Source organism: Oncorhynchus nerka, linkage group LG5, assembly GCF_034236695.1.
Source record: "Oncorhynchus nerka isolate Pitt River linkage group LG5, Oner_Uvic_2.0, whole genome shotgun sequence".
NCBI lineage: Eukaryota > Metazoa > Chordata > Actinopteri > Salmoniformes > Salmonidae > Oncorhynchus > Oncorhynchus nerka.
Genome location: NC_088400.1, coordinates 66303037 through 66330698, shown reverse-complemented (window position 1 = coordinate 66330698; position 27662 = coordinate 66303037). Strand labels below are relative to the sequence as shown.

The 27662-nt window shown below is 46.3% G+C and overlaps 1 protein-coding gene across 1 annotated transcript; it reads left to right on the top strand.

The window, feature by feature from the left end:
* On the top strand, positions 1-27312 carry LOC115120118 (actin-related protein 2/3 complex subunit 2-B). Its single transcript, XM_065018981.1, has 10 exons — positions 1-241; positions 1206-1240; positions 1373-1485; positions 3672-3717; positions 12105-12291; positions 13474-13567; positions 15141-15267; positions 15616-15716; positions 16191-16291; positions 25889-27312. The coding sequence occupies exons 1-10, from the start codon at positions 168-170 to the stop codon at positions 25908-25910; spliced, it is 900 nt and encodes a 299-aa protein (XP_064875053.1). The 5' UTR covers positions 1-167; the 3' UTR covers positions 25911-27312.
* The last annotated feature ends 350 nt before the right edge of the window (positions 27313-27662 follow it).

The following is a 27662-nucleotide window of genomic DNA, read 5'->3' as shown; positions in this document are numbered from 1 at the left end:
ACCTTGCTTTGGGGTCCGGAATGAAATAAGCGGAAGAGCCGACAGACGGAAGACTCGGCGGAAGCGGTCTGTCAGGGAAGAAACATTTGCAGAATTTGACACAAAGAAGCCTAAGGATATAAAACAAATTTATATTTCGATTTAAACGTATTCCACAGTCCGCTGCAATGATTCTGCTAGAAATCAACAACCGGATTATAGAAGAGACGCTGACGTTGAAATTTGACGGTGCATCCAATGGGTGAGAAATCATTGTTCCAGACTAGTTTGCTAGCTACCGAATAGCTAACAGTAGCCGTATCTTAATGTCAGGCCAGTATTATTTGCTCGACAACGAATGATTGATGGAAAATGTGCGGCTGGAGGAATTGACAGAACAGTGACGATAGATTTGACACGTACAGTAATATTCTGGTTTAACTGAATAAAGAGGCACGCGCCTCTGCCGGAATAATGGGGTGTGTCTGTCACTGGTTAGCTTTGGCTAGCTGGGCAGGTGAAGCCAATCTAATAACTGTCTAGCCCCAATAAGGGGGTAACGCTAAGCGAACTCTAGTTTACGTGTGCTTGTCGGCATCCTCTCATTTATTGTCCCAATGACCTTCCAATTTTTCAATTATGCTGGGGGCTTTCACATAAAATATGTCTAACCGTGTTATTAGCTAGCTAACTATACCTATCACTGGCTGCTATGCTAATCACCGCAGTAAAAGGGAACCTGGTTTTCTAGTTAATGGTATAGTAGCTAGCTAACTAGTTTGCTTTGAATTGAGAAAGAGAGCGTATCGTTATGGATTAACCTTGTATTAGCTAGAGTCGTTCAATTCAGGAAATGAATAGAGAATAATCAGACTAGATAGCTACTAGCAATATATTAGCCATCGCATTGTTGGCCTCTTCCGCATTCCAGCATCCCCAAGTTGGGTCATGTCAGTACAACTCTCTGGGGAGAGGAACTGCTGTTATAGACAACTTCTAAACCCCAAGGAGTGGTTTCTTGAAATACAATTGCAAGTTGCACGAAAACCAAAATGGTTTTACACAAATATGCCAACATGGTAACTGCTGCTGCAGAATATTATTATACTGGCAGCAAATTAAGTGTTGTCTATAGTTAACGACTACCCAACAAAACATGGCCGAATTTGTTATATTATCATGCATTCAGTTTCATACATATTTGACATATAATCCTCTATTTGTAGGACTAAACCAGAGGCAGTGGAGGTGACATTTGCAGGTGAGTTGAGGACTAGTGGTTAATATTTCCAGTAGCAGTAGCATGCAGTTTTAACAATATTATGCTATTTTCAGGAGTGAGTTTTCCAGGTGGGTGCTTGTTTGTAACTGATGGCTTTTCTCTGAACTGTAGATTTTGATGGTGTCCTCTACCACATCTCCAACCCCGATGGGGACAAGACCAAGCTGATGGTCAGCATCTCCCTTAAGTTCTACAAGGAGCTGCAGGAGCACGGAGCTGATGAGGTGACACACACACACACACCAGCATCTGTACCTCCCTTGCCCTTCATTCAATCTACAGATATGTCCTTTGTAGCTCAGTTAGAGCATGGCGCTTGCAACGCCAGGGTTGTGGGTTCCATTCCCATGGGGGACCAGTATATGTGACCGACCGGCTCGATTCGGTCTGATGTAGCAGAATTTTTTTTTTTTTTTTACATTGGATAAAGGTAGAGACTCCGCACTAGAAAATGGTATATCATACACTACAGCTGAGGAACATTGGGAAAGTAATTCTGTTTTGAAAGTTGATAAACATGTAACCTCACTTTTGAGAAAATGGCCCTTGAATTTTTTGGTACCTACTGGAGAGCTTTGTCTACACCCATTCAGCATCGTTCACACCCTTTTAAGCTTTAGCCCCACCCATCTCTTTAATGATTCACATGTGAGGCTATGTATTAAATAACCAAACATTTAACTTTTGGACTCCCTCTGCATATTTGCAATCAAATGCCAGAATTTTCTCCTTAGATATCATACTCTAATTCCACTGATTTCAGAACTCAGTCCTCCAGAAAGAGGAGAGATACACTTATGCAGTTCTACTACCTGATAGCTTTTTATTTATTTTTTAAAATCAGCATTAAAAAGGATTACCTACACATACTGACCAGCTCATATTATAGACAGAAGCATACTACATGGTAGACCAATCCGAACTCGTCTCGCAGCATGTCCACCCCACTCCTCTTCTCAGCCAATCATTGCTAGCAGGAAGGATGCTGTATCTTTCCATGACTAAACCAACAAGGCTTGTAATTTAACAACTTTATTTGTTTTTACATATGGCAAACAAGTTTGTAATTAAGGCATTCTTCCAGAATGCATTTCTTGTAAAAAAAAAAATGTTTAAAATACATTTTGATAAAAATAAAAAGTTTACATTCAAATGGCAGTCCTGTGAAGTAGTGACGTGCAACATACAGTGAGTCACGTGTATATATATTTTAAGGATGAAAATGTATGCATTCACTACTGTAAGTTGCTCTGTATAAGAGTGTCTGCTAAATTACAAAAATGTAATGCTTGGAAACTAACCCATGGCACTCATCATAGCTTCAATTGTAGTTTAAAATGTGTCAGAGTAGATGTTTTATTTTTTGTTGAAAAGGAGAATGTCTGTAAAGCAGGATGTCAGGGCTTTGTACATCCTCACCATGTATGGAAGAAAGCAGCAGCAGTGGTTTCTTATAGAAACAGGAAGTGCTTTATGACTCGCCCTATAAGGAGGAAGTGCTGACTGAGACAGCTAAATGTTGCCTAATGAACACCATGCCTGCTTTCCTGTAGTCTACCAGTCCTTGTTTCTTACTCTCTGTGAGCACTACTGAATCAAAGGACTGGATAGGTTTTAACAGTACTGCTTTTACCTGTCGAGCACTTGTTTTCTTACTCTCTGTGAGCACTACTGAATCAAAGGACTGGATAGGTTTTACCTGTCAAGCACTTGAAGATCATGGAGGAAAAGAGCTGTGGAAAGGAACACCTATATCACTTGCTGCACAGTGGTGTGTTTTTAAAGGACCAAATCATGTCCCAGTCCTGTTTATCTTCATTGATTTGGGTCCTACTTCCAGCTCCGTTCTTCATTGTAGTGGTATAAAAAGCTAGTTTAACTACTGCAAAAACAGTGGCATTGTGAGAACATGTTCAACTAATCAAGCCCTGTCCTTTTCAGTCACTAAGTGTAAATTTGTCACCTTGACACCTTTCTTCACTAACTCACAACAAAACACATTTTCGTGTAGAAATGTTCCGCTTTACGTGTTACATAATAGATTTACACAATACATAAATACATGTGTCACAATGGTGCACTCTTGCAGTTTTACTGTAAAGGAAACAGAGTTGCAGTACATCTTCCTATAATAGAAGTTATGTCATCTCTGTTTTCACATGTGTATGCTGGATTTGCATATTGCCTTTTTTGATCAGAACTCGGGCTGCATTCCAGTGATTCCACATTGACGGGTAACCGTTGTTTTAGGGGAAGGCTTATGATCTCCCCTTACCATTATCTACACTGAGACATCCACCTCTACCAGTCCACTCTGGCTCTCTGATGTTGCATAGCTGGTGTCGGACTCCGTCGGGGCATTTATCTGTTACTGTCCATAATAACACACCAAATCCCTCCCTCCTTTCAGCTGCTGAAGCGGGTCTATGGGAACTTCCTGGTTTCACCCGAGGCGTGTAAGTATTATGTAACTACGGTCCACTCTCCCTATGTAAGTTTCCACTGTCACCATGTTAATGACTCCAACTACTCAGAGAATTATCCACAGCGCGTCATATAGCCTATCCCTTACGGAGAGGTCCAACACCCACACTTATATTACTACCACTGACTTCGCTGATAGTACATTTTTTCCTGAATAAAGTAGCTAACTATCACTGAGATACTGTATGTGGTTGTCCCACCACCTAGCTGGGACTGAGATACTGTATGTGGTTGTCCCACCACCTAGCTGGGACTGAGATACTGTATGTGGTTGTCCCACCACCTAGCTGGGACTGAGATACTGTATGTGGTTGTCCCACCACCTAGCTGGGACTGAGATACTGTATGTGGTTGTCCCACCACCTAGCTGGGACTGAGATACTGTATGTGGTTGTCCCACCACCTAGCTGGGACTGAGATACTGTATGTGGTTGTCCCACCACCTAGCTGGGACTGAGATACTGTATGTGGTTGTCCCACCACCTAGCTGGGACTGAGATACTGTATGTGGTTGTCCCACCACCTAGCTGGGACTGAGATACTGTACGTGGTTGTCCCACCACCTAGCTGGGACTGAGATACTGTACGTGGTTGTCCCACCACCTAGCTGGGACTGAGATACTGTACGTGGTTGTCCCACCACCTAGCTGGGACTGAGATACTGTACGTGGTTGTCCCACAGCCTAGCTGGGACTGAGATGCTGTACGTGGTTGTCCCACCACCTAGCTGGGACTGAGATGCTGTACGTGGTTGTCCCACCACCTAGCTGGGACTGAGATGCTGTACGTGGCTGTCCCACCACCTAGCTGGGACTGAGATACTGTACGTGGCTGTCCCACCACCTAGCTGGGACTGAGATACTGTACGTGGCTGTCCCACCACCTAGCTGGGACTGAGATACTGTACGTGGCTGTCCCACCACCTAGCTGGGACTGAGATACTGTACGTGGTTGTCCCACCACCTAGCTGGGACTGAGATACTGTACGTGGTTGTCCCACCACCTAGCTGGGACTGAGATACTGTATGTGGTTGTCCCACCACCTAGCTGGGACTGAGATACTGTATGTGGTTGTCCCACCACCTAGCTGGGACTGAGATACTGTATGTGGTTGTCCCACCACCTAGCTGGGACTGAGATACTGTATGTGGTTGTCCCACCACCTAGCTGGGACTGAGATACTGTATGTGGTTGGCCCACCACCTAGCTGGGACTGAGATACTGTATGTGGTTGGCCCACCACCTAGCTGGGACTGAGATACTGTATGTGGTTGGCCCACCACCTAGCTGGGACTGAGATACTGTATGTGGTTGTCCCACCACCTAGCTGGGACTGAGATACTGTATGTGGTTGTCCCACCACCTAGCTGGGACTGAGATACTGTATGTGGTTGTCCCACCACCTAGCTGGGACTGAGATACTGTATGTGGTTGTCCCACCACCTAGCTGGGACTGAGATACTGAGATACTGTATGTGGTTGTCCCACCACCTAGCTGGGACTGAGATACTGTACGTGGTTGTCCCACCACCTAGCTGGGACTGAGATACTGTACGTGGCTGTCCCACCACCTAGCTGGGACTGAAATACTGTACGTGGCTGTCCCACCACCTAGCTGGGACTGAGATACTGTAGGTGGCTGTCCCACCACCTAGCTGGGACTGAGATACTGTAGGTGGCTGTCCCACCACCTAGCTGGGACTGAGATACTGTACGTGGCTGTCCCACCACCTAGCTGGGACTGAGATACTGTACGTGGCTGTCCCACCACCTAGCTGGGACTGAGATACTGTACGTGGCTGTCCCACCACCTAGCTGGGACTGAGATACTGTACGTGGCTGTCCCACCACCTAGCTGGGACTGAGATACTGTACGTTGTTGTCCCACCACCTAGCTGGGACTGAGATACTGTACGTGGTTGTCCCACCACCTAGCTGGGACTGAGATACTGTACGTGGTTGTCCCACCACCTAGCTGGGACTGAGATACTGTACGTGGTTGTCCCACCACCTAGCTGGGACTGAGATACTGTACGTGGTTGTCCCACCACCTAGCTGGGACTGAGATACTGTACGTGGTTGTCCCACCACCTAGCTGGGACTGAGATACTGTACGTGGTTGTCCCACCACCTAGCTGGGACTGAGATACTGTACGTGGTTGTCCCACCACCTAGCTGGGACTGAGATACTGTACGTGGCTGTCCCACCACCTAGCTGGGACTGAGATACTGTACGTGGCTGTCCCACCACCTAGCTGGGACTGAGATACTGTACGTGGCTGTCCCACCACCTAGCTGGGACTGAGATACTGTATGTGGTTGTCCCACCACCTAGCTGGGACTGAGATACTGTATGTGGTTGTCCCACCACCTAGCTGGGACTGAGATACTGTATGTGGTTGTCCCACCACCTAGCTGGGACTGAGATACTGTATGTGGTTGTCCCACCACCTAGCTGGGACTGAGATACTGAGATACTGTATGTGGTTGTCCCACCACCTAGCTGGGACTGAGATACTGTACGTGGCTGTCCCACCACCTAGCTGGGACTGAGATACTGTATGTGGTTGTCCCACCACCTAGCTGGGACTGAGATACTGTACGTGGTTGTCCCACCACCTAGCTGGGACTGAGATACTGTACGTGGTTGTTCCACCACCTAGCTGGGACTGAGATACTGTACGTGGCTGTCCCACCACCTAGCTGGGACTGAGATACTGTACGTGGCTGTCCCACCACCTAGCTGGGACTGAGATACTGTACGTGGTTGTCCCAACACCTAGCTGGGACTGAGATACTGTATGTGGTTGTCCCACCACCTAGCTGGGACTGAGATACTGTATGTGGTTGTCCCACCACCTAGCTGGGACTGAGATACTGTATGTGGTTGTCCCACCACCTAGCTGGGACTGAGATACTGTATGTGGTTGTCCCACCACCTAGCTGGGACTGAGATACTGTATGTGGTTGTCCCACCACCTAGCTGGGACTGAGATACTGTATGTGGTTGTCCCACCACCTAGCTGGGACTGAGATACTGTATGTGGTTGTCCCACCACCTAGCTGGGACTGAGATACTGTATGTGGTTGTCCCACCACCTAGCTGGGACTGAGATACTGTATGTGGTTGGCCCACCACCTAGCTGGGACTGAGATACTGAGATACTGTATGTGGTTGTCCCACCACCTAGCTGGGACTGAGATACTGTATGTGGTTGTCCCACCACCTAGCTGGGACTGAGATACTGAGATACTGTATGTGGTTGTCCCACCACCTAGCTGGGACTGAGATACTGTATGTGGTTGTCCCACCACCTAGCTGGGACTGAGATACTGAGATACTGTATGTGGTTGTCCCACCACCTAGCTGGGACTGAGATACTGTACGTGGTTGTCCCACCACCTAGCTGGGACTGAGATACTGAGTCCCACCACCTTGCTGGGACTGAAATACTGTACGTGGCTGTCCCACCACCTAGCTGGGACTGAGATACTGTAGGTGGCTGTCCCACCACCTAGCTGGGACTGAGATACTGTAGGTGGCTGTCCCACCACCTAGCTGGGACTGAGATACTGTACGTGGCTGTCCCACCACCTAGCTGGGACTGAGATACTGTACGTGGGTGTCCCACCACCTAGCTGGGACTGAGATACTGTACGTGGCTGTCCCACCACCTAGCTGGGACTGAGATACTGTACGTGGCTGTCCCACCACCTAGCTGGGACTGAGATACTGTATGTTGTTGTCCCACCACCTAGCTGGGACTGAGATACTGTATGTGGTTGTCCCACCACCTAGCTGGGACTGAGATACTGTACGTGGTTGTCCCACCACCTAGCTGGGACTGAGATACTGTACGTGGTTGTCCCACCACCTAGCTGGGACTGAGATACTGTACGTGGTTGTCCCACCACCTAGCTGGGACTGAGATACTGTACGTGGTTGTCCCACCACCTAGCTGGGACTGAGATACTGTACGTGGTTGTCCCACCTCCTAGCTGGGACTGAGATACTGTACGTGGTTGTCCCACCACCTAGCTGGGACTGAGATACTGTACGTGGTTGTCCCACCACCTAGCTGGGACTGAGATACTGTACGTGGCTGTCCCACCACCTAGCTGGGACTGAGATACTGTACGTGGCTGTCCCACCACCTAGCTGGGACTGAGATACTGTCGTGGCTGTCCCACCACCTAGCTGGGACTGAGATACTGTATGTGGTTGTCCCACCACCTAGCTGGGACTGAGATACTGTATGTGGTTGTCCCACCACCTAGCTGGGACTGAGATACTGTATGTGGTTGTCCCACCACCTAGCTGGGACTGAGATACTGTATGTGGTTGTCCCACCACCTAGCTGGGACTGAGATACTGAGATACTGTATGTGGTTGTCCCACCACCTAGCTGGGACTGAGATACTGTACGTGGCTGTCCCACCACCTAGCTGGGACTGAGATACTGTATGTGGTTGTCCCACCACCTAGCTGGGACTGAGATACTGTATGTGGTTGTCCCACCACCTAGCTGGGACTGAGATACTGTACGTGGCTGTCCCACCACCTAGCTGGGACTGAGATACTGTACGTGGCTGTCCCACCACCTAGCTGGGACTGAGATACTGTACGTGGTTGTCCCACCACCTAGCTGGGACTGAGATACTGTACGTGGCTGTCCCACCACCTAGCTGGGACTGAGATACTGTACGTGGTTGTTCCACCACCTAGCTGGGACTGAGATACTGTATGTGGTTGTCCCACCACCTAGCTGGGACTGAGATACTGTATGTGGTTGTCCCACCACCTAGCTGGGACTGAGATACTGTATGTGGTTGTTCCACCACCTAGCTGGGACTGAGATACTGTACGTGGTTGTCCCACCACCTAGCTGGGACTGAGATACTGTACGTGGTTGTCCCACCACCTAGCTGGGACTGAGATACTGTACGTGGCTGTCCCACCACCTAGCTGGGACTGAGATACTGTACGTGGCTGTCCCACCACCTAGCTGGGACTGAGATGGTGGCTGTCCCACCACCTAGCTGGGACTGAGATACTGTACGTGGCTGTCCCACCACCTAGCTGGGACTGAGATACTGTACGTGTCTGTCCCACCACCTAGCTGGGACTGAGATACTGTACGTGGCTGTCCCACCACCTAGCTGGGACTGAGATACTGTACGTGGTTGTCCCACCACCTAGCTGGGACTGAGATACTGTATGTGGTTGTCCCACCACCTAGCTGGGACTGAGATACTGTACGTGGTTGTCCCACCACCTAGCTGGGACTGAGATACTGTACGGGGTTGTCCCACCACCTAGCTGGGACTGAGATACTGTACGTGGCTGTCCCACCACCTAGCTGGGACTGAGATACTGTATGTGGTTGTCCCACCACCTAGCTGGGACTGAGATACTGTATGTGGTTGTCCCACCACCTAGCTGGGACTGAGATACTGTATGTGGTTGTCCCACCACCTAGCTGGGACTGAGATACTGAGATACTGTATGGGTTGTCCCACCACCTAGCTGGGACTGAGATACTGTATGTGGTTGTCCCACCACCTAGCTGGGACTGAGATACTGTATGTGGTTGTTCCACCACCTAGCTGGGACTGAGATACTGTATGTGGTTGTTCCACCACCTAGCTGGGACTGAGATACTGTATGTGGTTGTCCCACCACCTAGCTGGGACTGAGATACTGTATGTGGATGTCCCACCACCTAGCTGGGACTGAGATACTGTATGTGGTTGTCCCACCACCTAGCTGGGACTGAGATACTGTATGTGGTTGTCCCACCACCTAGCTGGGACTGAGATACTGTATGTGGTTGTCCCACCACCTAGCTGGGACTGAGATACTGAGATACTGTATGTGGTTGTCCCACCACCTAGCTGGGACTGAGATACTGTATGTGGTTGTCCCACCACCTAGCTGGGACTGAGATACTGTATGTGGTTGTTCCACCACCTAGCTGGGACTGAGATACTGTATGTGGTTGTTCCACCACCTAGCTGGGACTGAGATACTGTATGTGGTTGTCCCACCACCTAGCTGGGACTGAGATACTGTATGTGGATGTCCCACCACCTAGCTGGGACTGAGATACTGTATGTGGTTGTCCCACCACCTAGCTGGGACTGAGATACTGTATGTGGTTGTCCCACCACCTAGCTGGGACTGAGATACTGTATGTGTTTGTCCCACCACCTAGCTGGGACTGAGATACTGTATGTGGTTGTCCCACCACCTAGCTGGGACTGAGATACTGTATGTGTTTGTCCCACCACCTAGCTGGGACTGAGATACTGTATGTGGTTGTCCCACCACCTAGCTGGGACTGAGATACTGTATGTGGTTGTCCCACCACCTAGCTGGGACTGAGATACTGTACGTGGCTGTCCCACCACCTAGCTGGGACTGAGATACTGTACGTGGTTGTCCCACCACCTAGCTGGGACTGAGATACTGTATGTGGTTGTCCCACCACCTAGCTGGGACTGAGATACTGTATGTGGTTGTCCCACCACCTAGCTGGGACTGAGATACTGTATGTGGTTGTCCCACCACCTAGCTGGGACTGAGATACTGTATGTGGTTGTCCCACCACCTAGCTGGGACTGAGATACTGTACGTGGCTGTCCCACCACCTAGCTGGGACTGAGATACTGCATGTGGTTGTCCCACCACCTAGCTGGGACTGAGATACTGTATGTGGTTGTCCCACCACCTAGCTGGGACTGAGATACCACCTAGCTGGGACTGAGATACTGTGGTTGTCCCACCACCTAGCTGGGACTGAGATACTGTGGGATGTGGTTGTCCCACCACCTAGCTGGGACTGAGATACTGTATGTGGTTGGACCACCACCTGCTGGGACTGAGATACTGTGTGGTTGTCCCACCACCTAGCTGGGACTGAGATACTGTATGTGGCTGTCCCACCACCTAGCTGGGACTGAGATACTGTATGTGGTTGTCCCACCACCTAGCTGGGACTGAGATACTGAGATACTGTATGTGGTTGTCCCACCACCTAGCTGGGACTGAGATACTGTATGTGGTTGGACCACCACCTAGCTGGGACTGAGATACTGTACGTGGTTGTCCCACCACCTAGCTGGGACTGAGATACTGTATGTGGCTGTCCCACCACCTAGCTGGGACTGAGATACTGTATGTGGTTGTCCCACCACCTAGCTGGGACTGAGATACTGTATGTGGTTGTCCCACCACCTAGCTGGGACTGAGATACTGTATGTGGTTGTCCCGCCACCTAGCTGGGACTGAGATACTGCATGTGGTTGTCCCACCACCTAGCTGGGACTGAGATACTGCATGTGGTTGTCCCACCACCTAGCTGGGACTGAGATACTGTATGTGGCTGTCCCACCACCTAGCTGGGACTGAGATATACTGTATGTGGTTGTCCCACCACCTAGCTGGGACTGAGATACTGCATGTGGTTGTCCCACCACCTAGCTGGGACTGAGATACTGCATGTGGTTGTCCCACCACCTAGCTGGGACTGAGATACTGCATGTGGTTGTCCCACCACCTAGCTGGGACTGAGATACTGCATGTGGTTGTCCCACCACCTAGCTGGGACTGAGATACTGCATGTGGTTGTCCCACCACCTAGCTGGGACTGAGATACTGCATGTGGTTGTCCCACCACCTAGCTGGGACTGAGATACTGCATGTGGTTGTCCCACCACCTAGCTGGGACTGAGATACTGCATGTGGTTGTCCCACCACCTAGCTGGGGCTGGGACTGAGATACTGCATGTGGTTGTCCCACCACCTAGCTGGGGCTGGGACTGAGATACTGCATGTGGTTGTCCCACCACCTAGCTGGGACTGAGATACTGCATGTGGTTGTCCCACCACCTAGCTGGGACTGAGATACTGTATGTGGTTGTCCCACCACCTAGCTGGGACTGTAATTCACTATAAATGACTCAAATATAAAAATAAACAACTGCTTCTTGTTTTCCTGCTTTATTTTTTTCCGCAGCCTGAAGTTTAAACGCATTCAATGAAAATAACACCATGCACCCACATCCTCCTCCATGATTGAAACTATAGATCGTGTTTACTGGGTCATACGCTGTCTTTGGTTGGCACCAGGTCTAACGCTTTGCAATTAGACCAACACGTTGTTCGTTTTTTTGCTTAATAGTTTACTTTGTTGGAAAGTCTATGAAGAATTTTGGTTTTATTAGTATTTGCTATAGGCCGGTTTTGACCCCCATTCCCCTCAGATTGACACCTAGTAAACCTCTTACTAAGAAGGTTTCTAGCGATTTAATAATTATATTGAATAGCTGATCTTGTCTGTAATTGGCTGTCTCCTAGGCTATAACGTGTCCCTGCTCTTTGACCTGGATGCGGTCCCGGCCAATAAGGAGGAAGTGATCCACCAGGCGGGCATGCTGAAGAGGAACTGCTTCGCCTCGGTGTTTGAGAAGTACTTCAAGTTCCAGGAGGAGGGCAAGGAGGGAGAGACGAGGGCCGTGGTCCACTACAGAGACGACGAGTCCATGTAGGTGGCTGCTGCACTGCCTGGATGAAAATGTATAGAAGTAACCATAGACAAAACAAGGATGCTATTTGTTGTTCACCACTAAAAGTCTGAGGCTTTGGGTGGGGGGGTTCTACTAAAACATGGAATTGTTTTAAGGTGGTCATGACAGATCATTTAGCTATTTGATTTGGAATTTTAGGACCCCTGTAGGTATCAAAACAATTACTTGTTAAAATATAGAATTTTGCCTTTACTGCTATAGCCCCTAAAAACACATTGAATAAGTGTGTATGTATATCTCAATCACACACACTACCGGTCAAGTTTTAAAAACACCTACTCATTCAAGGGTTTCTTCTTATTGGTATCCTTTAGTAGTGGTTTCTTTGCAGAAATTTGACCATGAAGGCCTGATTCACGCAGTCTCCTCTGAACAGTTGATGTTGAAATGTGTCTGTTACTTGAACGCTGAAGCATTTATTTTGGCTGCAATCTGAGGTTGGTAACTGTAATGATTTTATCCTCTGCAGTAGAGGTAACTTTGGGTCTTCCTTTCCTGTGGCTGTTCTCATGAGAGCCAGTTTCATCATAGCGCTTGATAGTTTTTGCGACTGCACTTGAAGAAACGTTCAAAGTTTAAATGTCCATATTGACTGACCTCCATGTCTTAAAGTAATGATGACTGTCGTTTCTCGTTGCTTATTTGAGCTGTTATTGCTATAATATGGACTTGGTCTTTTACCAAATAGGGCTATCCTCTGCATACCACCCCTACCTTGTCACAACATAACCGATTGGCTCAAAAGCATTAAGAAGGAAAGAAATTCCACAAATTAACTTTTAACAAAGCACACCTGCTAATTGAAATGCATTCCAGGTGACTATCTCATGAAGCTGGGCATCAAGGCAAAGGGTGGCTACTTTGAAGAATCTCCCATATAAAATATATTTTGATTTGTTTAACACTTTTTGCTTACTACATGATTCCATATGTGTTATTTAATATTTTAATGTCTTCACTATTATTCTACAATGTAGTAAATAAAGAAACTCTTGAATGAGTAGGTGTCTAAACCTTTGACTGGTACTGTGTATATTTTTAAATCCTAGAAACCTTTATTTATTTATTTTTTTACTGCCAGTATTCCATGTCACCAAGTTGACTACTGGTTGTTGACATGTTTCTGTGTTTGTCCTCAGGTATCTGGAGGCCAAGAAGGACAGAGTGACAGTGGTGTTCAGCACTGTGTTCAAAGACGACGATGATGTCATCCTTGGGAAAGTGTTCATGCAGGTAAAACAATATTTCTCTCAAGTAGTGATGCACCGATATGACATTTTTGGCTGATACCGATATCCAATATTTTCCTTGCCAAAAAAATAATAATACCGATATTTAACATTTTAGCGGCCTTTTAAGCATTCTAGTACAGTTAAATAGATAACACATACATGGAAGCAGCGGTCTAAGGCACTGCATCTCAGTGCAGGAGGCATCACTACAGTCCCTGGTTCGAAACCAGGCTGTATCACAATTGGCCCAGTGTCGTCCGGTTTTGGCTGTCATTGTAAATAACTATTTGTTCTTAATTATAACTGACTTGCCTAGTTAAATAAAGGTTACCACACTGGCAAAAGTACTTTTTTTTTGGCATACCATTACCAGTAAAACATGATCAAACCTAATTTCTTTCACTTACTTGCTGTTCATATGTTCAGTCTCATTCTCAACCAGGATGTCACTGTCTCTGTTTCCTTCCTGTCCAGCTGTGTATGTAACATTTCACGTAAACCCCTGTCTCTTGTCTGCATGGAGGTAGCAGTCCTTGTACATGGCATCGAGCATGGTGGCGACACAGTAAAGAGAATGCCACCGACTCGCTTGTTCACAGCCTGTGTGGGCAGTTTTGTTGAGTAGGCGTTTCAATGCCGTGACAGAGGGCATCACGGCTGCAGTTGATCAGCTTATTTCTCCAGTCAGTTGTTTTGAATGGAGCTAGCTACTGTGTTCAAGTTTCCATGTTTCAAACATGTTCTCAAATGCCATTGAAATGGCAGCAGCAGTATGACAACCAGCACATTCGTGAGCATGAAATATGACTTTCCACATTACGACATCCTCGTCGACCCACTGTGCTATCAGACTCGGCATGCTCATGGGGCTGATATCGCTAGTCCAAATGTCAGTCGTGAAGCTAATAGCAGTGACTCTATTACTGTGTAACTCCGGTAGGGCAACATCTGAAAAAAAGCACACTCTGTAGTATGTACCGGTGCTCGACCAGTCGGCGAAAGCCAACATCCCCCACGACAGAGAACGGTTGTCAAGGGCAATGAATTCCATTCTTGCCGATAATGGATTTGGCCTTTGAGTAGTCTCGCTGAAAGGTTCTTACGTCATCTACCTACGTTATAGGTATGCACGTCATCTACCTACGTTATAGGTATGCACGTCATCTACCTACGTTATAGGTATGCACGTCAGCTTTGACATCGGTATTGCACATTGGCGTTAAACTAGAAATATCGGGTCGATGCTGCCATTTTTAGCTACTATTGGCCGATTCCGGTATGTTCACTGATATATCGTGCATCCCTAAAGCGATGTAATTTACAATACAGTATGTATGTCCATATGGTTGTGAAAAGGAGAAAGGTTGCCAAAGTATCTTTGCACTGTTGCCTAAAGGTAGTTCACTACAGTAATGCAGAAACCCCATCACCTCCATGTCTGTGCAAATGATTTATGAAATATCTTATTTGCTCTCTACACTATTAGGTATTTGTCATGGACAACCTTAGTGTGTGTCGCTCTCTGTATGTGTCTCACTGTCTGTCTGCATTGCTCTCTATGTCTCTGTGTGTAGGAGTTTAAGGAGGGTCGGCGAGCCAGTCACACTGCCCCCCAGGTTCTGTTCAGCCACCGGGAGCCGCCCCTGGAGCTGAAGGACACTGACGCCGCCGTTGGAGACAACATCGGCTACATCACCTTCGGTCTGTACCAACCATTCCTAGGTTTTCCAGAAATCTTGGTTGGAGGATACTGGATTTTCTGCTTATTCTATTCTGATTCCTGGAATCTTCCAAATGGGATGTTGGGCCTTCCTGTGAATTACATGGGTTTACTGTACAAGATGGTGCCTAGAGCTGAATTGTGTGACCGTTAAATATATTTTTTTACTTCAACTAGACATGCAATTAATTAGTCAGTTTTCCAACGCTAGTGACATGATAGAAAGTAGTCAGTGGATGATCATAAACAAACATTAGCTTGAATATCAGGTCAGTCATCAGCCTAATTCCAATGTCTGTGGTAATGTGTTATTTCTCCTGTCCTCTCAGTCCTGTTCCCACGTCACACCAACGCCAACGCCAGAGACAACACCATCAACCTCATCCACACCTTCAGGGACTACCTGCACTACCACATAAAGTGCTCCAAGGTGACTTCCCTAACTAGTATACTAACTAGGACCCTATTAGTCCCAACTTCTGCACTGCCCTAACTAGGACACTACTATACCTGCACTATCCATTATAGTGCTCCTAGATGAGCACTAACTATTGCCCTTACTAGGGCCCTACCATACCTGCACTACCATGTAAAGGAACAGTTTCCTGGACATAGATTAAGTAAGGGTTGAGGGAATAACTTTACCTGCCCTAACTAGGGCCCTGTTTTACATGCCCTACTTTACCGGCACTAGCATGGTAAAACCCTGCAGTCTGTGATCATAAAGGTATCTGATGGGCTTTCCATCGTAAACACTTACGGGCGTGTAAATATGTGCTTTTCAGATTCCTGCCTGGTATGAGTTGAGGTCAATTAGTGCGTGTCAGTGAGCTGTTGGTTCAGTAGGTGTGTATTAAGGTATGTCCCCCCCCCCCCCCCCCCCCCCCCTTCCTCCTCCTTCCAGGCCTACATCCACACACGTATGAGGGCTAAGACTTCTGACTTCCTCAAGGTGTTGAACAGGGCTCGACCCGACGCTGAGAAGAAGGAGATGAAGACCATGTCGTAAGTTACTGCTGCTCTGCACTCCAGCGTTGGAGTGCTGATCTAGGATCAGGTTAGCCTTTTGGCTCACTATGGATAGTATTACATGTTTATGTGGGAGGGATCAGCACACCTACTCTCAGATGCTTTTAGAATATGGTCCCATACCTGGACTGTGCTTGATTGAGCAAGCCTGGAACTAATGGAATAGTTTATTTTATGTGTGAAATGTTTTCACGTCCCTCGCCCACATCATTCCTTTCTTAATTAAATACCAACACCAAACACACACTCATCGGCGCCTGTGTGGTGAAAGGCAGTCAGATGGAGAGCGAGAGCCAGGGTGGAGGTGTGTACAGCTGATAAATGAATGGATTGTAGAGATTCCTTAGAACCCTCCTGTAATGTTCTTGTCTGTAGGCTACGGTGTTTGTGAGGGCGGTCTTGTTTCAACAGTTGTGTTAGTTCATTGTGTGTGTACTACTAGAACTGCTTTGCCACGAGCAGCGCTGTTTGAAGTGGGCTCAAGTGGAATTTTTACACACTCCCCCCACTCACTCGCACACTCCGTTTGGTCCCTATTGCTGTGTGGGATCTGTGGATCTGATCAGCATTCCCCCTCTCTGTCTGAAACAGAAGAGGCCTTGTCTAAATATGAATATTTAACTGTGACTCCGGGGAATTCTATGCCACTGATCCTCAGGGAGCTCTGCTCTGGGTGGAAGGAAGCAGGGGTGTACTCTTGTTTCACAATCTGGGATTTAGTCAGCGGTAGTTGACATAGTTGGGTCAACATTTAGTTGGAAGGTGTGGTATCTGTATTTTTACTCTTTTTTTTTATTTATTTTTTTATTTCACCTTTATTTAACCAGGTAAGCAAGTTGAGAACAAGTTCTCATTTACAATTGCGACCTGGCCAAGATAAAGCAAAGCAGTTCGACACATACAACGACACAGAGTTACACATGGAGTAAAACAAACATACAGTCAATAATACAGTAAAAAAAAAAAAAGTCTATATACAATGTGAGCAAATTAGGTGAGAAGGGAGGTAAAGGCAAAAAAAGGCCATGGTGGCAAAGTAAATACAATATAGCAAGTAAAACACTGGAATGGTAGTTTTGCAATGGAAGAATGTGCAAAGTAGAAATAAAAATAATGGGGTGCAAAGGAGCAAAATAAATAAATAAATTAAATACAGTTGGGAAAGAGGTAGTTGTTTGGGCTAAATTATAGGTGGGCTATGTACAGGTGCAGTAATCTGTGAGCTGCTCTGACAGTTGGTGCTTAAAGCTAGTGAGGGAGATAAGTGTTTCCAATTTAAGAGATTTTTGTAGTTCGTTCCAGTCATTGGCAGCAGAGAACTGGAAGGAGAGGCGGCCAAAGAAATAATTTGTTTTGGGGGTGACTAGAGAGATATACCTGCTGGAGCGTGTGCTACAGGTGGGAGATGCTATGGTGACCAGCGAGCTGAGATAAGGGGGGACTTTACCTAGCAGGGTCTTGTAGATGACATGGAGCCAGTGGGTTTGGCGACGAGTATGAAGCGAGGGCCAGCCAACGAGAGCGTACAGGTCGCAATGGTGGGTAGTATATGGGGCTTTGGTGACAAAACGGATAGCACTGTGATAGACTGCATCCAATTTGTTGAGTAGGGTATTGGAGGCTATTTTGTAAATGACATCGCCAAAGTCGAGGATTGGTAGGATGGTCAATTTTACAAGGGTATGTTTGGCAGCATGAGTGAAGGATGCTTTGTTTGCGAAATAGGAAGCCAATTCTAGATTTAACTTTGGATTGGAGATGTTTGATATGGGTCTGGAAGGAGAGTTTACAGTCTAACCAGACACCTAAGTATTTGTAGTTGTCCACGTATTCTAAGTCAGAGCCGTCCAGAGTAGTGATGTTGGACAGGCGGGTAGGTGCAGGTAGCGATCGGTTGAAGAGCATGCATTTAGTTTTACTTGTATTTAAGAGCAATTGGAGGCCACGGAAGGAGAGTTGTATGGCATTGAAGCTTGCCTGGAGGGTTGTTAACACAGTGTCCAAAGAAGGGCCGAAAGTATACAGAATGGTGTCGTCTGCGTAGAGGTGGATCAGAGACTCACCAGCAGCAAGAGCGAACTCATTGATGTATACAGAGAAGAGAGTCGGTCCAAGAATTGAACCCTGTGGCACCCCCATAGAGACTGCCAGAGGTCCGGACAGCAGACCCTCCGATTTGACACACTGAACTCTATCAGAGAAGTAGTTGGTGAACCAGGCGAGGCAATCATTTGAGAAACCAAGGCTGTCGAGTCTGCCGATGAGGATGTGGTGGTTGACAGAGTCGAAAGCCTTGGCCAGATCAATGAATACGGCTGCACAGTAATGTTTCTTATCGATGGCGGTTAAGATATCGTTTAGGACCTTGAGCGTGGCTGAGGTGCACCCATGACCAGCTCTGAAACCAGATTGCATAGCAGAGAAGGTATGGTGAGATTCGAAATGGTCGGTAATCTGTTTGTTGACTTGGCTTTCGAAGACCTTAGAAAGGCATGGTAGGATAGATATAGGTCTGTAGCAGTTTGGGTCAAGAGTGTCCCCCCCTTTGAAGAGGGGGATGACCGCAGCTGCTTTCCAATCTTTGGGAATCTCAGATGACACGAAAGAGAGGTTGAACAGGCTAGTAATAGGGGTGGCAACAATTTCGGCAGATAATTTTAGAAAGAAAGGGTCCAGATTGTCTAGCCCGGCTGATTTGTAGGGGTCCAGATTTTTCAGCTCTTTCAGAACTTCAGCTGAATGGATTTGGGAGAAGGAGAAATGGTTGGGGCTTGGGCGAGTTGCTGTTGGGGGTGCAGTGCTGTTGACCGGGGTAGGAGTTGCCAGGTGGAAAGCATGGCCAGCCGTAGAAAAATGCTTATTGAAATTCTCAATTATGGTGGATTTATCAGTGGTGACAGTGTTTCCTATCTTCAGTGCAGTGGGCAGCTGGGAGGAGGTGTTCTTATTCTCCATGGACTTTACAGTGTCCCAGAACTTTTTTGAGTTAGTGTTGCAGGAAGCAAATTTCTGCTTGAAAAAGCTAGCCTTGGCTTTTCTAACTGCCTGTGTATAACGGTTTCTAGCTTCCCTGAACAGCTGCATATCACGGGGGCTGTTCAATGCTAATGCAGAACGCCATAGGATGTGAAGGCCATATGTGCTGACCTTTTGTGTGTTGACCAAGAGTCGTCTGTTCTTTCGACCAATCGATTGGTCAACATTTTTATTTTTCCATATAGACGCATCGAATGTCTTTTAATCAAATCAACTATATGTACTGAGCTTGTCTGATGCTTTAAGCGAACTGTTTGATTAAATAATTAAGACACACAAATGACTAGAGGGAGTCTGACCACAATTGATTTGATTGTGCCAGGCCTGGCTCAGACTTGCTGTGTTAAAAAAAAAAAAGACATTGAGCAACTGTGTGACGACCACCCTTAGTCTCTCTCTCTCCTCCCTACTGCAGCGACCACCACACATCAACACGGTGTTTATTGCTTATTCCCTCAACCCTTGCTCTCTTTACGTGACACATGTATGCTTTGCATGCACGTGACCAATAGGGCCTGACCTATAGCATATCATAGTCACATCAATAAATTGGTTCTAACAAACTCTGAACACCATAACACACTTGACAGCAAAATGGATGCAGAGGATGTGACAAACGGAATGTTTACTGGTTGTGCAGGAGGTAAAAGGGAAGTCGGTGTCTGGAATAAATTTGACTAGTTGTAGTAAATACTGGAGATCAAGAAAAATTTGTTATGGAGCGCTGTGATGGTAGTTCTCCAGGAACAGGGTTGGAGAGTGAACCCACAGGATGGTAGTTCTCCAGGAACGGGGTTGGAGAGTGAACCCACAGGATGGTAGTTCTCCAGGAACTGGTTGGAGAGTGAACCCACAGGATGGTAGTTCTCCAGGAACAGGGTTGGAGAGAGGACCTATGGGATGGTAGTTCTCCAGGAACGGGGTTGGAGAGTGAACCCACAGGATGGTAGTTCTCCAGGAACGGGGTTGGAGAGTGAACCCACAGGATGGTAGTTCTCCAGGAACTGGTTGGAGAGTGAACCCACAGGATGGTAGTTCTCCAGGAACGGGGTTGGAGAGTGAACCCACAGGATGGTAGTTCTCCAGGAACGGGGTTGGAGAGTGAACCCACAGGATGGTAGTTCTCCAGGAACGGGGTTGGAGAGTGAACCCACAGGATGGTAGTTCTCCAGGAACGGGGTTGGAGAGTGAACCCACAGGATGGTTCTCAGGAACGGGGTTGGAGAGTGAACCCACAGGATGGTAGTTCTCCAGGAACGGGGTTGGAGAGTGAACCCACAGGATGGTAGTTCTCCAGGAACGGGGTTGGAGAGTGAACCCACAGGATGGTAGTTCTCCAGGAACGGGGTTGGAGAGTGAACCCACAGGATGGTAGTTCTCCAGGAACGGGGTTGGAGAGTGAACCCACAGGATGGTAGTTCTCCAGGAACGGGGTTGGCGAGTGAACCCACAGGATGGTAGTTCTCCAGGAACGGGGTTGGAGAGAGAACCCATAGGATGGTAGTTCTCCAGGAACAGGGTTGGAGAGAGGACCTATGGGATGGTAGTTCTCCAGGAACGGGGTTGGAGAGTGAACCCACAGGATGGTAGTTCTCCAGGAACAGGGTTGGAGAGAGAACCTATAGGATGGTAGTTCTCCAGGAACAGGGTTGGAGAGAGAACCTATAGGATGCTAGTTCTCCAGGAACAGGGTTGGAGGGAACCTATATGATGGTAGTTCTCCAGGAACAGGGTTGGAGGGAACCTATAGGATGCTAGTTCTCCAGGAACAGGGTTGGAGTGAGGACCTCTAGGATGCTAGTTAGGTCGAATATGGACGCAGCGCTTCCTATGTATGCCAAACACGATCTGTTAGATTACAATATAATTTTTCTGACTGTTAGGAACAATGTAAACAACACTAAATAAGTGATAAGCATACCAGAGTTTCTGCTACAATGTTTTTTTTTGTAAAGCCTTTATTGCAGCAAAGACTAAACAGTCGGATTCGTGAATGCAATTTCCCGAAATGGAATGGTTTAGGTCCATTTATTGTTTATGCTGATTATTCAATGGTTGCCTTATTTTATTTTTAAACTAAAATGCTTGATTGCATTTCACATCATGAATGGCTCGTATGCTGTGTCATGACATGAACAAATAAATGATTGATACAGTAGCCTATACAAGTATTGAAATACAGGCCTAAGTAAGTTACGGTATTAAGACTAAACAGGATGGGCTCTTAGGCCTACAGGTCTGATGGTGGTTATACAAGGCTGCTATACTAAGCCTATTAATGATAGACTGACATAAATTATTATTATATTAATAGCTATAAGGGAAAGTTTACAGTTTACACTGTAACAGTGTAAACAACACTAAGTAATATTAGAGGCTGGTCTAATGAAAGTGTATAGCCTTTATTTCAGCATAGCAAAGATTAAAAACGTGAGGCTTGATGCTCACGGTGTCAGTAGGTTTTTAACACTCAAACAGGCAACAGAAGTAGGATCTGTCTTATTTCTGTAGATACAGCACACTGATGCGTTTCAGAACCGTGACCACTATCCAACACGGGAGGAAGCACATTTGTTATAAAATGATCTTTTTATTTTGTGTTGCACCGTTCTTCCATAATGTAACCATATACAATTCCAGTAGCACGTCTTGGACTGTGCCATCCCCAAGGCCTCCACAATGGATCAGTCCACCCAGACATAATGTAACCATATACAATTCCAGTAGCACGTCTTGGACTGTGCCATCCCCAAGGCCTCCACAATGGATCAGTCCACCCAGACATAATGTAACCATATACAATTCCAGTAGCACGTCTTGGACTGTGCCATCCCCAAGGCCTCCACAATGGATCAGTCCACACAGACGGGAACCAATCAGACGGGTGTCTTGTACACCATGATTTAAAATAATGATGTTTTACTACTGCTCGACTAAAGAAATCTAGGTCGACTAACAGCCTATCAACCAAACAATTGACCAGTCGACTATATTGTCAGCCCTAATCTACAGTGCCTTCTGAAAGTATTCACACCCCTTGACTTTTTCCACCTTCTGTTACAGCCTGAATTTAAAATGGATTCAATTGTACACAAAACATTTTACTGGCCTACACACAATACCCCATAATGTCAAAGTGGAATTATTTACAAATTAATAAAAAATAAAGCTGAAATGTCGTGAGTCAATAAGGATTCAACCCCCTTGTTATGACAAGCCTAAATATGTTCAGGAGTAGAAATGTGCTTAGCAAGTCTCATAATAAGTTGCATGGACTCTCTCTGTGTGCTATAATAATGTTTAACATGATTTTTTTAGATAACTACCTAATCTCTGTACATCCCACATACAATTAATTATCTAGAAGGTCCCTCAGTCGTGCAGTAAATTTTAAACACTGGTTCACCCACAAAGACCAGGGAGGTTTTCCAATGCCTCACAAAGAACGGCACCTATTGGTAAATGGGTTAAACATGTACAAAGTAGACATTGAATATCCCTTTGAGCATGGTGAAGTTATTAATTACACTTTGGGTGGTGCGTCAATACACCCAGTCACTACAAAGGTACAGGCATCCTTCCTAACTCAGTTGCCAGAGAGGAAGGAAACTGCTCAGGGATATGACAGTGAGTCCAATGGTGCCTTTAAAACAGAGTTTAATGGCTGTGATGGGAGCAAAATGAGGATGGATCAACAACATTGTAGTTACTATGTTACACAATACTAACCTAAATGACAGAGTGAAAAGAAGGAAGCCTGTACAGAATAAAAATATTCCAAAACATGCATCCTGTTTGTAACAAGGCACTGAAGTAATGCTGCAATAAATGTGGCAAAGCAATTAAATTTTTGTCCTGAATACAAAAAAAGTGTTATGTTTGGGGCACTACAACAGCTCATATAAGCAAAGAGATGACAGTTCATCATTACTGTAAGACATGAAGGTCAGTCATTGTGGAGATCAGCCATTCACCTACTCTGCGTCTCACAAAGACACGGTGGTTGGAAACAAACTCACATTTGGACTCATTAGACCAAAGGACAGATTTCCACCTGTTTGATGTCTGTTGCTCGTGTTTCTTGGCCCAAGCAAGTCTCTTCTCATTGGTGTCCTTTAGTAGTAGTTTCTTTGCAGCAATTCAACCATGTTCACGCAGTCTTCTCTGAACAGTTGATGTTGAAATGTGTCTGTTACTTGAACTCTGTAGCATTTATTTGGGCTGTAATCTGAGGCTGGTAACTCTGATGAACTTATCCTCTGCAGCAGAGGTAACTCTGGGTCTTCCTTTCCTGTGGTGGTCCTCATGAGAGCTAGTTTCATCATAGCGCTTGATGGTTTTTGTGACTGCACTTGAAGAAACGTTCTATGTTCTTGAAGGTCAGTCAATCCGGAACATTTCAGGTCTTAAAGTAGTGATGGACTGTTGTTTCTCTTTGCTTATTTGAGCTGTTCTTGCCATAATAGATCTATCTTCTGTATATCCCCCTACCTTGTCACAACACAACTGATTGGCTCAAGCGCATTAACCCTCCTGTTGTGTTCGTTTCATGTTAATTGTGTTCCTGGTCCAAAATGACTGTCCCCATTTATAGCTGAATATGATTCCATAATAATACGTTTATTATCATTTACATTTACATTTAAGTCATTTAGCAGACGCTCTTATCCAGAGCGACTTATGTTGTTTAGATCTTTTTATCAACTTACGTTCTTGTGAACATTAAAGGTTTTGAACATCTATTTGCTATTTATGGCCTGTAGGCCTCATTGACCTGAGCTCATACAACTCATTTTTTGAGTTAACAAAGCATAATGTATGGATTATTTTGACAATAACAAATACTCAGATGAAACATATTGTGCTATTTATCACAGACTACTTTGTTGTCAGTTTAACAAGGATTCTCTCCTCATCGGTGTCATTATGAAAGATATGATCAAGAGCCTCACATACACTATATCGTTTGGTCATTGTCCTGCCACAGAATGGATTGTGAGCAAGGCCTCAAAAAATCTTTATATACCAAAGCTGTGAAGTTCTTTATATTATTGAAACAATGTTGCGATTGTTTGTGAGAATGTGGTTCCCATGGGGGAAAGATATCTGTTGTATAGCACTGTATTACTTATACAACTAATATAAGGACAGAACATGAGACTGGAGTAGAAATGAACGTGGGTGTTTTGACCTGGAACACCATAGGTGTACAAAAGTTTAAAAATGACACCCAAAATGTTCTGAAAATCAACATGTATTTTGTGTGTTCAGGTGCCCTGTGTGGACAAAGTCATGGATCCTTATGAGAATCAGGTTAATTAAAGGAACTACATTTTTCAGAGAACTTGTAAATCGGTCCAATTAGAGCAGGAGCACAGCAGGAGGGTTAAGAAGGAAAGAAATTCCACAAATTAACTTTTAACAAGGCACACCTGTTAATTAAATCATTCCAGGTGACTACCTCATGAAGCTGGTTGAGAGAATACCAAGAGTGTGCAAAGCTGTCAAGGCAAATGGTGGCTACTTTGAAGAATCTGAAATATAAAATATATGTTGATTTATTTAACCCTTTTTTTTTTGGTTACTACGTGATTCCATATTTGTTATTTCATAGTTTTGATGTCTTCACTATTATTCTACAATGTAGTAAAAAGTACAAATTTAAAAAATAAAATAACTGGAATGTCCCAACTTTTGATTGGTACTGTGTATATGTTTTTTCATTTTACCCCCCCCCCCCCCCTTTTCTCGCCAACGGGCTTGGGAGAGGCCAAGGTCGAGTCATGCGTCCTCCAAAACATGACCCGCCAAACCGCGCTTCTTAACACCTGCCCGCTTAACCCAGAAGTCAGCTGCACCAATGTGTTGGAGGAAACACTGTTTAACTGACAGTCAGCCTGCAGGTTCCCGGGCCGCTATAGAGCGCAATGAGCCAAGTAAAGCTCCCCCGGCCAAACCCTCCCCTGAGCCGGCCAACACTGGGCCAATTGTGTGCCGCCCTTTGGGACTCCAAGTCACGGCTGGTTGTAACACAACCTGGGATCGAACCCGGGTCTGTAGTGACTCTTCAAACACTGCGATGCAGTCCCTTAGACCACTGCACCACTCGGGAGGCCCCATGTATTTTATTTTCAATAAATTTGCTATCATTTGTAAAATAAGCATGTTTTCACTGACATTATGGGGTATTGTGTGTAGATGGATGAGGGGGGAAATGTATTTTGAATTCAGGCTATAACACAACAAATGTGGATTAAGTTGAGGGGTAGAAATACTTTCTGAAGGCACTGTATCTGCCTTCAGCTGTCAACTATCTTTCAACTGCAACATGTCACCTAGTCAGCGCCAGCGAGGAGCCTACCTTGGACCTCGTGGCGAGAGGGTTTTCCTTTAAAACATTGACAGAATAAAACCTAGAAGTAGTAATGCCAAGCCCTCTGTAGAATAGGCTTTAGGGCGATCTGCCAATAAAGTGTCTTTGTGGCAAGACTTTTTAATTGATTTCTGGCTACCTGTTTTTTTTATGTCTGTTTTCAGGGGCAAGACGTTCTCCCGCTGAGGCTGGTCCACACGCGCACTCTGACCCCTGGACACGTCCCCATTCGTGCCACACTGAGACTCGACTCCACATTGGACTGGATCACAGGCCCATAAAGCCCCGCCCAGCGCGTGTCCATCCTGTCTTTTTTAAATAAAGAAATCTCCTCTTTGAATAAAGTTGTCTCTTAGTAGAAATCGAGGCTGAAACAAATAAAAAGGGCATTCCTTGCTTTGCATAGTTACAAGATAATTATTAGTCCTATATAAATATATATATGAAATGTTTTGATATATCTTTTACTCCATTTGGTACTCTTACCTTGCTCCCTCCCTCCCTGGTGGTGTCCATAACTTCAGAACCCCTCCTCCCTCCCTCCCTCCCTGATGGTGTCCATAACTTCAGAACCCCTCCCTCCCTGGTGGTGTCCATAACTTCAGAACCCCTCCTCCCTCCCTCCCTGGTGGTGTCCATAACTTCAGAACCCCTCTTCCCTCCCTCCCTGATGGTGTCCATAACTTCAGAACCCCTCCTCCCTCCCTCCCTGATGGTGTCCATAACTTCAGAACCCCTCTCTTTCTCCTTCCTTCCTCCCTGGTGGTGTCCATAACTTCAGAACCCCTCCTCCCTCCCTGATGGTGTCCATAACTTCAGAACCCCTCCTCCCTCCCTCCCTGGTGGTGTCCATAACTTCAGAACCCCTCCTCCCTCCCTGATGGTGTCCATAACTTCAGAACCCCTCCTCCCTCCCTCCCTGGTGGTGTCCATAACTTCAGAACCCCCTCCCTCCCTCCCTGGTGGTGTCCATAACTTCAGAACCCCTCCTCCCTCCCTCCCTCCCTGGTGGTGTCCATAACTTCAGAACCCCTCCTCCCTCCCTCACTGATGGTGTCCATAACTTCAGAACCCCTCCTCCCTCCCTCCCTGGTGGTGTCCATAACTTCAGAACCCCTCCTCCCTCCCTCCCTGGTGGTGTCCATAACTTCAGAACCCCTCCTCCCTCCCTCCCTGATGGTGTCCATAACTTCAGAACCCCTCCTCCCTCCCTCCCTGGTGGTGTCCATAACTTCAGAACCCCTCCTCCCTCCCTCCCTGATGGTGTCCATAACTTCAGAACCCCTCCTCCCTCCCTCCCTGATGGTGTCCATAACTTCAGAACCCCTCCTCCCTCCCTCCCCTCCCTGGTGGTGTCCATAACTTCAGAACCCCTCCTCCCTCCCTCCCTAATGGTGTTCATAACTTCAGAACCTCTCCTTGCTCCCTCCCTCCCTGATGGTGTCCATAACTTCAGAACCCCTCTCTTTCTCCTTCCCTGGTGGTGTCCATAACTTCAGAACCCCTCTCTTTCTCCTTCCCCCTCTCTATGCTTCCATGTTGTCTGTACCATTGTCATTGGAAAAATAAACCAGTCTTATAAAAATCATTATTTTCTGTGTTGTGGTTTCACAGACCTTAATCTCACATTAACATGACTTTATTTGTCCAATTGTACAGGTACAAGGTTCAACGGAAATGTGACTTGCACTTTATCCCAACTCCTCCGAAAGACAAAAAGGTACACACGGGTTGGAGAAGGGGGCTGCCATACTATGGTGCAATTGTGGGGGGTTAAGTGCCTTGTTCAAGGACGCAATGGCAGGCGATCGCATCTAGGATTTGATGCCTGCAACCCTCCCATTGCCAGCTAACTTCCCACATGATTTTTCCCTTAAGATCCGGGATTCGACCTGGCAACCCTCCGGTTGCTGGCTTCTTTAACCGCTAGGCTACCTG

Excerpts from the sequence above, each read along its gene's own strand:
- LOC115120118 (XM_065018981.1), top strand. The coding sequence starts at position 168 with ATGATTCTGCTAGAAATCAACAACCGGATTATAGAAGAGACGCTGACG. Across the intron at positions 242-1,205 it reads TTTGACGGTGCATCCAATGG|GACTAAACCAGAGGCAGTGG; the intron begins GTGAGAAATCAT and ends CTCTATTTGTAG. Across the intron at positions 15,268-15,615 it reads CATCGGCTACATCACCTTCG|TCCTGTTCCCACGTCACACC; the intron begins GTCTGTACCAAC and ends CTGTCCTCTCAG.